At 48.4% G+C, this 12,675-nt stretch overlaps 2 protein-coding genes across 4 annotated transcripts; one reads left to right on the top strand and one right to left on the bottom strand.

The window, feature by feature from the left end:
• Positions 1-554: 554 nt before the first annotated feature.
• apip (APAF1 interacting protein) lies at positions 555-6,298 on the bottom strand. 3 transcript variants are annotated; one of them, XM_068759941.1, is made up of 9 exons: positions 6,241-6,298; positions 5,407-5,462; positions 3,601-3,667; positions 3,212-3,312; positions 1,965-2,013; positions 1,770-1,887; positions 1,546-1,681; positions 1,116-1,283; positions 555-1,049 (listed from the first exon to the last, which is right to left on the bottom strand). In XM_068759941.1, exons 3-9 carry the CDS (start codon positions 3,664-3,666, stop codon positions 950-952), a joined length of 738 nt encoding a protein of 245 aa, XP_068616042.1. In that variant the 5' UTR covers position 3,667; positions 5,407-5,462; positions 6,241-6,298; the 3' UTR covers positions 555-949. The 3 variants fall into 3 exon arrangements, with proteins under 3 accessions (XP_068616042.1, XP_068616116.1, XP_068615985.1); XM_068760015.1 differs by having other exon boundaries at positions 555-1,014; positions 5,407-5,485; positions 6,241-6,295; XM_068759884.1 differs by having other exon boundaries at positions 5,407-5,485; positions 6,241-6,295.
• Positions 6,299-7,616: 1,318 nt separating this feature from the next.
• cd44a (CD44 molecule (IN blood group) a) lies at positions 7,617-10,862 on the top strand. Its single transcript, XM_068740397.1, has 6 exons — positions 7,617-7,710; positions 8,064-8,504; positions 9,326-9,850; positions 9,926-9,997; positions 10,074-10,152; positions 10,243-10,862. Exons 1-6 carry the CDS (start codon positions 7,617-7,619, stop codon positions 10,415-10,417), a joined length of 1,386 nt encoding a protein of 461 aa, XP_068596498.1. The 3' UTR covers positions 10,418-10,862.
• Positions 10,863-12,675: the final 1,813 nt, after the last annotated feature.

The following is a 12,675-nucleotide window of genomic DNA, read 5'->3' on the forward strand; positions in this document are numbered from 1 at the left end:
TTTGATTTTGCAGTTTGATCATCTTTACTAAAATAGTTTATCTTCATCAAGGGGATAAATCTTTTTGTTGTGTGTGTGTGCGTGTGTGCACGTGTTCCTGTCCAAGGCCATAAACATGGAATACATCTGAATTAAACGTTGCTCTATAAAATGACATTTGTTGGTGTGGCTCCGCCCCCCTCCCCTCTGCGCAGGTGTGGCCCATGGCGTGACGCTGAGGAGCACCTGGCTGGTCTAAATGTGGGCGTGTAAGAAGTTGAAGCTCGCTGACCTGCTGAACACCTGATCCAGGGCGTGGACTGAGACTCCAGGCGCCGGTTTCGATTTCTTCACTGATTCATTCACTCGTTCATTCATTCATTCATTCCTCCCTCCGGCTGCTTCACCCATCTTGCAGGGTGCTGCTGGAGTCGAGAGGCGGGGCACTCCCTGGAAGTGTCGCCAGCGCATCCCGGGTCCAAATGAAGGACAGACAACGGCTCACACACAAAATGGAGGCTATTAATCAATTATTAGATGTTATTTAAATGATCATGCAAAGAAAAACATCAAACTGGAGAGCACAGACCTCCGCCAAGCAGCTCAGTCTCCCTTTATTGTTATTTACAACATTTATTGATCTGGTTTTAGATTCCCGGTGAATCAGCTGTAATCTAATCCATCACGGATGTTTCAAAGCGAGAAACAACAGAAAAGCAGAATCACATCAGACATTAGTAAACGATATGCCGTTATTGATCGCCAGGAGAAGCAAGACACCCGATAAGAGACTTCTCTACCGGAGACGTCTGAAGCTCTCAGCTCTCCTGTTGACACGCCGGGTTCGACCTTCTCAAGATGCCAGCAGCCAATCACGTCTGTTTCTGGATCCAAGCGTCTGTTCCCATCATCAAACTGCATCGAATCAATCCTCAATGAGCAGCAACTGATCACAACCCACAGACCGCTGTCAGACGATTCCCTTCTCATCCAGCGGGGGCGCTGCAGGGTCGAGTCCACTCCGCTTCATCTGCACTGCGACGTCAAACAGGTAGTCGTAGCATTCACACCTGGAACAGGGATGGATGAAGATCGAACGGTAGAAACGCGAGCACGATAAGGGAGGGGCGGCTCACATGGTCTTCGCTCTTTCCCACGACTCGCCCCAGACGTAGACGCCGTGTCGGCGGACGAGGACCGCGCATGCATCCGGGTACTGGTCCATAGCCCGCGCCATCCGGTCCTTCAGGTCCTTCTCCTCCGGGGTGTTTTCAATAATCGGAACGACCAGGCTCTCATCATATCTGGGCAGAGGCGGCGAGCAAAACGACAAGTTACACCTCCTGCTGTCAGAGCCGTGGGACAGAGGCTGGATGGACGGGCGGTGACCCTGACTGGGGTCAAAGGTCACGCAGATAAAAGCCTTAACGCGGGTGTGGACGGACATCGACGTCCTGCTGCTGGTGTCCCCGCTCCCACGGCGTGTTGCCGGTGGGTGTCAATAGACAGACCCCGCCCCCCTGACAGGTGGACGTGCTTCGAAGTCATCGTAGCGTGGTTACCTACCGATAGCTGGTGCCTGAGGCGCCCTTACGGATCCCCTTGATCATCTCCTGATGCGTTATCCTGAATTCTTTGCCAGGATACAGCAGCGTTGCCATGACAGCAGCTTTGGAGTGGGTGTGTATCACCGCCTGAGCCCCTGCAGTTCATCACAACAAAAGCACAGGATGGAGGGAACGAGTGCTGCCACAGGTGAGGCCTCCGCCGGCGTGCGACTGAAGACTCACCTCTCATGGCGTAGGCGTTCATAAAAAGCGGCGTGCACTGGCTCTTCTTTAGCGCCTTCCAGGCCGGCGGGCAGCTGATGTCCGTCCCGTCAGCGTCGCACACGAACAAGTCATCCGGCTGGAGCAGGAGCGTCACGAGTTCAACACGCCAACGCACACGGGTGAAGCTGCGTCACCGGTTAGCGGTGCACTCACCTGTATTCTCTCCTTCTGGACACCCGACGGGGCGACGTAGATCCGCTCTCTGAGACAACACACGTTAGTTTGGCAGGTGAAAGCGCGAGCAGCGTGCAGATCAAGGTGAGCTCATTGATTTTGCTCAGGTGAGGTGAGAGCACCTCAGGCTCAGAGTCATCTCTGAAGGAAGGAAGCGTGAAAGGGTTCAGAACCGACGTCAAATCAGCTTTACCTCGTTCAGGAGCCAGTGCCCCTTTACCTCGTTCAGGAGCCAGTGCCCCTTTACCTCGTTCAGGAACCAGTGCCCCTTTACCTCGTTCAGGAGCCAGTGCCCCTTTACCTCGTTCAGGAGCCAGTGCCCCTTTACCTCATTCAGGAGCCAGTGCCCCTTTACCTCATTCAGGAGTCAGTGCCCCTTTACCTCATTCAGGAGCCAGTGCCCCTTTACCTCGTACCTTTATCAGCCTTTACCTCGTTCAGGAGCCAGTGCCCCTTTACCTCATTCAGGAGTCAGTGCCCCTTTACCTCGTACCTTTATCAGCCTTTACCTCGTTCAGGAGCCAGTGCCCCTTTACCTCGTTCAGGAGCCAGTGCCCCTTTACCTCGTTCAGGAGCCAGTGCCCCTTTACCTCGTTCAGGAGCCAGTGCCCCTTTACCTCATTCAGGAGCCAGTGCCCCTTTACCTCATTCAGGAGTCAGTGCCCCTTTACCTCGTACCTTTATCAGCCTTTACCTCGTTCAGGAGCCAGTGCCCCTTTACCTCGTTCAGGAGCCAGTGCCCCTTTACCTCATTCAGGAGCCAGTGCCCCTTTACCTCATTCAGGAGTCAGTGCCCCTTTACCTCATTCAGGAGTCAGTGCCCCTTTACCTCGTACCTTTATCAGCCTTTACCTCGTTCAGGAGCCAGTGCCCCTTTACCTCGTTCAGGAGCCAGTGCCCCTTTACCTCATTCAGGAGCCAGTGCCCCTTTACCTCATTCAGGAGCCAGTGCCCCTTTACCTCGTACCTTTATCAGCCTTTACCTCGTTCAGGAGCCAGTGCCCCTTTACCTCATTCAGGAGTCAGTGCCCCTTTACCTCGTACCTTTATCAGCCTTTACCTCGTTCAGGAGCCAGTGCCCCTTTACCTCGTTCAGGAGCCAGTGGTCCGAGCTCGTCTTCTAAAGACATCTTCCCACGGCAACGTCCCCACAAGCGTCGACGCCCAGAGAAAGGACTCAAACCGAGGTCGATAGGAGGCGGCTCGGTTCAGTCAGGTCCACTAACCCTCGTCTCACGCTGATCCCGCCCCCCGTCCCCGTCACCCATCCCAGTTGGTAGAAGAGACGGCATAATTCTGGGATGAGAACTCGAGGATGCTCCTCCTCCTGAAACACATGAGAATGGTTGAGGTTCAGCAATCACAGCTCCAATCAAGGCAGGATGTCGTCATCCCCACGGCAACAAGGCCTTCCAACGTCTCAAAGCGAGCAGCAATCTGTGGCCGTCCCGTCCCAGGTAGAAGCTAAAGCTCATTTCTGGACACCCGGCCCCCCTGCAGGGTTCAGACCGACGACCCGGCCCCCCCAGCAACGTGCACGTCGGCAAGCTGCTGCAGTCCAGAGGCAGAATGTCCAGGTGCGGGTCCAGGTCGGCCTCCGTCGCGTCACTCTTGCCTGTTTCTTTGCAGCCTCTTCATTGGCGTCATGGCGACCGTTGCTGGTTCCACACAACGAAGACATCCTGTGGGAAACAGCCGGAAGATTTAGGACACAACCCAGAGACCGGGTGGTAGTAGTATCGGCAGTACTAGCAGCAGCAGTAGTACTATCACCAGCAGTAGTAGTATCAGTAGCAGTAGTAGTAGCAGTAGTAGTATCAGCAGCAGTAGTACTATCACCAGCAGTATCACCAGCAGTAGTAGTATCACCAGCAGTATCACCAGCAGTAGTAGTATCAGTAGCAGTAGTATCAGCAGTAGTAGTATCAGCAGCAGTAGTAGTATCAGCAGTAGTAGTAGTATCACCAGCAGTAGTAGTATCAGTAGCAGTAGTATCAGCAGCAGCAGTAGTACTATCACCAGCAGTATCACCAGCAGTAGTAGTATCAGTAGCAGTAGTATCAGCAGTAGTAGCAGCAGCAGTAGTACTATCACCAGCAGTAGTAGTATCAGTAGCAGTAGTATCAGCAGTAGTAGTATCAGCAGCAGTAGTAGTATCAGCAACAGTAGTATCAGCAGTAGCAGTAGTATCAGCAGTAGTAGTAGTAGTATCAGTAGTAGTATCAGTAGTAGTAGTATCAGCAGCAGTAGTAGTATCAGCAGCAGTAGTATCAGCAGTAGCAGTAGTATCAGCAGTAGTAGTAGTATCAGTAGTAGTATCAGCAGCAGTAGTAGTATCAGCAGCAGTAGTATCAGCAGTAGCAGTAGTATCAGCAGTAGCAGTAGTAGTATCAGTAGTAGTGTCAGTAGTAGTAGTATCAGCAGCAGTAGTAGTATCAGCAGCAGTAGTAGTATCAGCAGCAGTAGTATCAGCAGTAGCAGTAGTATCAGCAGTAGTAGTATCAGCAGCAGTAGTAGTATCAGCAGCAGTAGTAGTATCAGCAGCAGTAGTATCAGCAGTAGCAGTAGTAGTATCAGTAGTAGTATCAGTAGTAGTAGTATCAGCAGCAGTAGTAGTATCAGCAGCAGTAGTAGTATCAGCAGTAGCAGTAGTATCAGCAGTAGTAGTATCAGCAGCAGTAGTAGTATCAGCAGCAGTAGTATCAGCAGTAGCAGTAGTATCAGCAGCAGTAGCAGTAGTATCAGCAGTAGCAGTAGTAGTATCAGCAGCAGTAGTAGTATCAGCAGCAGTAGTAGTATCAGCAGTAGCAGTAGTATCAGCAGTAGTAGTATCAGCAGCAGTAGTATCAGCAGTAGCAGTAGTATCAGCAGCAGTAGTATCAGCAGTAGTAGTAGTAGTAGTATCAGTAGTATCAGCAGTAGTAGTAGTAGTATCAGTAGTATCAGCAGTAGTAGTAGTAGTATCAGCAGTAGCAGTAGTAGTATCAGTAGTAGTATCAGTAGTAGTAGTATCAGCAGCAGTAGTAGTAGTAGTAGTAGTATCAGCAGTAGTAGTAGTAGTAGTATCAGTAGTATCAGCAGTAGTAGTAGTAGTATCAGTAGTATCAGCAGTAGTAGTAGTAGTATCAGCAGTAGCAGTAGTAGTATCAGTAGTAGTATCAGTAGTAGTAGTATCAGCAGCAGTAGTAGTATCAGCAGCAGTAGTAGTATCAGCAGCAGTAGTAGTATCAGCAGCAGTAGTAGTATCAGCAGCAGTAGTAGTATCAGCAGCAGTAGTAGTATCAGCAGTAGTAGTAGTATCAGCAGCAGTAGTAGTATCAGCAGCAGTAGTAGTATCAGTAGTATCAGCAGTAGCAGTAGTATCAGCAGCAGTAGTAGTAGTATCAGCAGTATCAGTAGTAGTAGTACCAGCAGTGGGTACCTGCATTGTTCTCCTCTTGAAGTTTATGCCGTAATCATTTCATGACGGTGAAGCACCTGTTGAAACACCTGTTCTGTAGCTACAGCAGATGAAAGGTGAGACAGTAAGAACGCCCCCTCCTGGAGAACTCGTTATTGTACCTGTCATTGATATTGTACATTTAATCTCTTTATTATTCTGTCTGTGGGCCAAGTCTCGTGTTTTGAATTAAAGTTCTGAGTCGGAGCAGATAAAACACAAGTGTGTTCTGGTTGGGTTCTGTTTCTTTGACATTTGCTGCACCTTTGTGAACAGAACTTTACATTAATTAATTCATGCAGCTCGACCAACCAGCGCAACATGACGCGCAACATGACGCGCAACATGACGCACGACTGTCAGCTAGCACGGAGCTAGTCTGTTAGCACGAAGGAGCATCGCCGTGTAATGACAATAAAGTGCTATTCTATTCTGTCAGCTAGCACGATGGAGCTACTCTTAGTTAGCATGAAGCAGCTACTCTCTGTTAGCACGAATGAGCTACTCTCTGTTAGCACGAATGAGCTACTCTCTGTTAGCACGGAGGAGCGTCGCTGTGTAATGACAATAAAGTGCCATTCTATTCTATTCTATTCTATTCTATTCTATTCTATTCTATTCCGTCAGTTAGCACGAAGGAGCGACATTGCTGACGTAACCTCCGCATTTGTCGCTAACGCGACGCCGCAATTACAGCTGCTAGGCTAACTTAGAATGATATTTATTTTAGCTTTAAACTCTGTGTCCGCGGCTGCGGCTGCGGCAGCTTGGCTTCTTCTAGAACCAGAAACATACATAGAGAACAGAAGATCTTACCTGATTCTCGCTCTGAAACTAGTCTAAATAAATAACATCCGAATCAGCCTACCGGCGCATTTCCACGTCATCAGATTGCGCCAGCGAAACGGGACCAAACAAAAGCGACCGGCTCCTCACAAACAGCCTACGCGCAATTTATCTTTGAGAAAAGTGTTGACACAAGAAAAATCGTCTTAAAATAAAAGTCCAACGTTCAAAACTTAACAAAACACAAGTTTAGTTTTCTGACAATAAACAGGAATGTAAAGGTGCTGCAGGAAAGACCTGTTCTACAGGTGATGTAATAGATTACATCATTTGTTTTCTGACAGTGAAGAGAACAACACTAAATCGTAGTTTAGCTTTCGTTATGCATGAGGCCCCCGCTGCGCTGGCGAGGCATCCGGGGTGTTCCCTGCCTCGGCCCATAGCAAGCTGGGATTGACTCCAGCAACTCCCGTGACCTGCAAAGTGAAGAAGAGGAAGAATATGAATGTTTGCACGAGCTTTCTATTAAAAACTGGAAAATCAGACACAACAACAAAGCCCATCACTGACCTCCGGCCTGGGTTGTCCTGCCCCCCCCCCCCAAAGACGGGTTACGTATTAATAACAAGATGAAGATCCCTCCATCTTTAAGCCCTATCCTTTGTTGGGCCATGGGGGGCTGAGCCTCTCCCATCCGACAGGACCCTGGATGGGTCGCCTGTATTTAGCAGGGCCGACCCATTCATGCTCCCGGGGGGGGGGGCAGAACACCCACCCAGTCATGGGGAACATGAAAGAGGACTGAGCTCAGCTGTTCCAGAATGTTCCAGACAATCAACCAGAAAGAGAAATGAAATGAAAATGAGGTTATCAGTGTGCCAAGGACACGCCTCCAATTCCTCAGCAGGCCAAAGAGCCGCCTCAGAGCGGCGGCGTTAGCCACGCTAGCTTCGTCTGCTCGCCTTCACAGGGATAATAAAGTTGTTTCTGATTCTGATTCTGAGCACGATCACAATCTGAACGGCTGCTGCCGCTGAGACCCAGCCCGTTGACATGCGTCCTCTGGAATGGACAAATGTCCACTCCAGAGGACGCGTGTCCACGGGAGGATATTCAAAACCCGCTGCAGGGCCCAGGACAGCCACCGGGGGCCTCACGTTCTTGTAATAAAACCTTGCATCTGATGATGACATCACAGGATGCGATCGCTCTCTCGGGTCCATCCCTCACGTCAGTGACGTCATCAGGCGAGCTGGCAGCGAGCGTAAAACACGGTCGTCCCACTTCCTGTCATGCGTCATCGGTGATTTATGGTCAAATTCCGCCGCTAACCGTCGCAGCGCTGGAAGGCTTTCAGGGCGCGGAGGGCAAGCCTGGACCCGCTGCCACCCACACGATGAGTCGCCATGACGACTGCTGCAAACTCAGCGCACGCCGAGCGCTTCCAGTCACCGGTCCCAGACTGCCCCCCCCCGGGGGTTGTGGACCGAACCACGGATTGTATCCGGCTCATTCTGTGGCTTCCGTCGGTGCCTGCTGGAGGAAGAGCGGTGGTCTTCCTCATCGCTAACCCTAACCTCACAAGAGTTCGTACTTTGGTGCGTGTTTGTTTGCCCATCATATTAGAATATCGTTTTATTAATTATTGATCAACAGCTCAGATAAAGGGAATAAGTCTGATCATTTCTCTTTTCTCATACATGATTTTTTTAAAGTGTGAGAAAGTGTGTGCGTGTGTGTTCTCAGGTGTGCCAGCCCTCCTGCGTGTTCGTGTGTCACCAGTCATTGTTGTTCTGAAGCAACACCTACCTGCCGCTGAGTATAAAAGGTGATCCACCTGCTTCACACGTCAGACGCAGCGTACCTGTCCCCCGGTCACGCCGCTCTGTCCTCCGGTCACGCCGCTCTGTCCTCCGGTCACGCCGCTCTGTCCTCCGGTCACGCCGCCCTGTCCTCCGGTCACGCCGCTCTGTCCCCCCGTCACGCCGCCCTGTCCTCCGGTCACGCCGCTCTGTCCTCCGGTCACGCCGCTCTGTCCTCCGGTCACGCCGCTCTGTCCTCCGGTCACGCCGCCCTGTCCCCCCGTCACGCCGCCCTGTCCCCCGGTCACGCCGCCCTGTCCTCCGGTCACGCCGCTCTGTCCTCCGGTCACGCCGCCCTGTCCCCCCGTCACGCCGCCCTGTCCCCCGGTCACGCCGCCCTGTCCTCCCATCGCTCTGCTGCAACGATGACCAGCCTGTTTGGTGGGATTATTCTGGGACTTCTTGTGGTCGTCCACTCAGCACCTCTTGATCGTAAGTGAAAGTCTAGATCTGTTGTTGCGGGTTCTACTTTAATCAATGTTGTATTTGAGGATTCATCTATTTCTGCTTGAATTCTCAATGTTGGTGAGATAATCTGGGTTTAAGGGTAGTCCAGGTATTACATCCGATAATTACAGGAATCCTGCTCTCCAGACCTCGGGTTCCTAATATTCCCATGGTGTCTGATTTCCTTCCCTTGGTTCAGCACTCGGATGCTCTTTAGTTTTTGGTCGCCGTGTCCTGGAGTCCGGTTTCTCCGGATTACAGCGATCATTGTGAAGGTCCGGAGCTCTCATGCACATTTCTCATGTAAGGTGAAACTGCTGCACAAGTCTGGACGAGGCGGACATGAGCGAGCAGAAACCGAGAGGGCCACGTGTGACCCCCCCCCGTCTGAGTCCGTCCTCGCTGTAGATCTGAGGAGACGTGGGGTTTGTAAAGTCCAGTCTGATCGTAAAACGAGAGTTAGCGTTACATGATTTTATTATTTCCATTCCTTTCAATGCTGATCAAACACATTGGGGGGGGGGGTCAGTTAATCACGCTGTCAGCTCCAACACAGAAAGGTGAGTTGGGTTTGCGTTCTGCTCCAGGTGTGTCTGGCCTATGAGCGTCTTCTCGAAGCCCTTTGATGTGAGAACGCCGCCGGCAGGCGATTCGTCACGCGGGTTAATCATTGCTCGTCATGAAAGCGAGTCTGTGCACGATTCTGCGTGGCGCCGCTCGGGTCGGTAACTTTCCTCTCTGCTCGCGTCGGGTTGGGGAACAAACACTCCAGGTGACCTGTGGCTTTCTCCGTCTCCGTGTCCTAGCCGTGACCCAGGACGACGTCTACCGGGAGGCCGTGACGGACGGATACCTCGTCGATCAACGTTTCCTCACCCTGCTCACAACGAAATCACCCGAAGCAAACGCAGCCGTCCCCGGGTCCCCCCTTCTGTCCTCTGCTATCATTGAGGGAAGCGGGTCCGGAGACGACCCCGTGACCTCCTTGTTGCCTCAAGATGGGATTCAACTCCATACCACCACGTCTTGGAGTGTTTCGCATGCTCGCAGCTCCTTCTCCACGCGACTCCCACCCAACGACAAGGATGAGTCCGGTTCAGGTGGTTCAGGGTCTGGACATGACCCTGAACATGAGCTGCGTCTCGTGTACCCCCCCAGCTCATGGATGCCCCCTGCATTCACCACAGAAACCGGTCCTCCAGCGGCAGCCTCCACCGCTGACCGTTTCACAAAGAGGTCTCCATCACTGTTTGAGGAAAAGGAGGGATCGGGATCGGGATCGGGATCAATCAAAGCTCAATCCAAGATGTTTGGGCTACCTGATGCGATAGGTAAATCTATTCGACCTGCAGTCGCTGCTGATTTAAATTCTCATCATAAATTCACGTTGAACTATTTTCTCTTAGTTGCAGTACCAGAGAAAGTGGAAACGCCGGATGAGGTCACACCGCCAAACAGAACCCAGCGGTCCACCCCGGGTAAGACGGGGAACCAAGCGTCGTAAGAATGTCAGACCGACAGGCCATCCTGTTAACCCCTTCTCTCCCGCTGCAGGGTGGATCATCATCGTGGCTTTTGGCGTCTGTCTTGCAGCATTGGTGATGCTGTGCGTTGCCATAGCTACAAGAGACAAGTGAGCAAACAGCAAAGGAAATACACAAGTATTTTAAGAGCCAAACGACTTTGTGCATGGAGTTAAATTCCCACTGTTTTCCTGGTGCAGGTGGAATAGACCAAACCAACCCGCCAAACTCCAGCCCAAAGCCGACCAGCAGAGGGCGCTCGAGAAGGAGACGTTCCTGCTCAGGGACCGGGACCGGCCCACGGAGAACGGGAAGGCCGGGGAATACACCGTCATTCCCTTGGAAGAGCTTCCAGACAAATACTCATGTCACTGAATCAGAACAAAACCCGAGGAGACTCCGCCTTCATCAGAACCAGACTGCATGAGAGGAGGGAACCCAAGCTCCAGGTTCCTGTTGGGTTCCACAGAACCGGACTGAGTCTGATTGGGATCAGGGTCTGGCTTTTCAAAGACTCTCCTGAAAACCACAGCGATACTTTGCTTGTGTATTTATTAGCATAAAGAGCCGCGCCGTAGTTCAAACTGTTCAATACTTAAAAGCCTTTTTTAAACTGGGATTTTCTTTTTAAAAGTATTTGTAATATAATTTCACCTCTCTGTGATAATATTATTGATGTGATCGTAACTTATATTTTGCTGCTCCGTTTTGTTCTCGTTCATTACGGAGGCTCAGCCCGCTGACAAACTGCAGCCATGGCAACGTGATCTTATTGACATGCCACCTCTGAGGAATAAACACGACGGTTGATCAATAATTATTTATCGGTTTCCCTTCATATTTACACACAAGTATTAAAACACAGACACGCCTCGGTCTGACTGCACCGGGCCAAAGGTCGAACGCATGTTCAGATCAATATGTGCATAAAGAATCCAAAAAGAAAGATAGAAAATATAATATAAATAAAATAAATACTGAGTCTGGACAATTTCACAAGTTCTACTCTAGACCAGTTGACGATGACCATGTTCTCACAGATGAAGCCGATGGAAAGAGTGATGCAATGGATGAAAGGACAACGGGTCGAGTCGGGTCGAGTTTCCGCATGAGCCAAAGTTAAAATAGTCGGCCTGATGAGGTCTCCCCAACCGTCGCCGCGGTAACGCGGTCATGATGCTTCAACGTAGCCGTTCGTCAATCAACTGATTATCGCTCTTTCCCGACAAAACCCTGGAACCCGTCAATTCATTCTAAAATGGAATCTGAAGGCATCGATTGTCCATAAATAGCCGCTAATTAATTAAAGTGTGAACCTTTTACTAATTTAAACATATGTTTGCGTGTACTTTACAGAAACCTTCAGCATGGCAAACGCTCAGATTATATGAAGCGTCAAAACCATTTGAATGATAGAGTTTATCTAGACTATTTACACAGTTTATCTAGACTATTTACACAGTTTATCTAGACTATTTACACAAAGTTCATCTAGACTATTTACACAGTTTATCTAGACTATTTACACAAAGTTTATCTAGACTATTTACACAAAGTTTATCTAGACTATTTACACAAAGTTCATCTAGACTATTTACACAGTTTATCTAGACTATTTACACAACGTTTATCTAGAATATTTACACAGTTTATCTAGACTATTTACACAAAGTTTATCTAGACTATTTACACAGTTTATCTAGACTATTTACACAAAGTTTATCTAGAATATTTACACAGTTTATCTAGACTATTTACACAAAGTTTATCTAGACTATTTACACAAAGTTCATCTAGACTATTTACACAGTTTATCTAGACTATTTACACAAAGTTTATCTAGACTATTTACACAAAGTTTATCTAGACTATTTACACAAAGTTCATCTAGACTATTTACACAGTTTATCTAGACTATTTACACAACGTTTATCTAGAATATTTACACAGTTTATCTAGACTATTTACACAAAGTTTATCTAGACTATTTACACAGTTTATCTAGACTATTTACACAAAGTTTATCTAGAATATTTACACAGTTTATCTAGACTATTTACACAAAGTTTATCTAGACTATTTACACAGTTTATCTAGACTATTTACACAAAGTTTATCTAGAATATTTACACAGTTTATCTAGACTATTTACACAACGTTTATCTAGAATATTTACACAACGTTTATCTAGAATATTTACACAGTTTATCTAGACTATTTACACAAAGTTTATCTAGACTATTTACACAAAGTTTATCTAGACTATTTACACAAAGTTTATCTAGACTATTTACACAAAGCTCATCTAGACTATTTACACAAAGTTTATCTAGACTATTTACACAAAGTTTATCTAGACTATTTACACAGTTTATCTAGACTATTTACACAAAGTTTATCTAGACTATTTACACAAAGTTTATCTAGACTATTTACACAAAGTTTATCTAGACTATTTACACAAAGCTCATCTAGACTATTTACACAACGTTTATCTAGAATATTTACACAACGTTTATCTAGAATATTTACACAGTTTATCTAGACTATTTACACAAAGTTTATCTAGACTATTTACACAAAGCTCATCTAGACTATTTACACAAAGTTTATCTAGACTATTTACACAAAGT

This window comes from Brachionichthys hirsutus, chromosome 1, assembly GCF_040956055.1.
Source record: "Brachionichthys hirsutus isolate HB-005 chromosome 1, CSIRO-AGI_Bhir_v1, whole genome shotgun sequence".
NCBI lineage: Eukaryota > Metazoa > Chordata > Actinopteri > Lophiiformes > Brachionichthyidae > Brachionichthys > Brachionichthys hirsutus.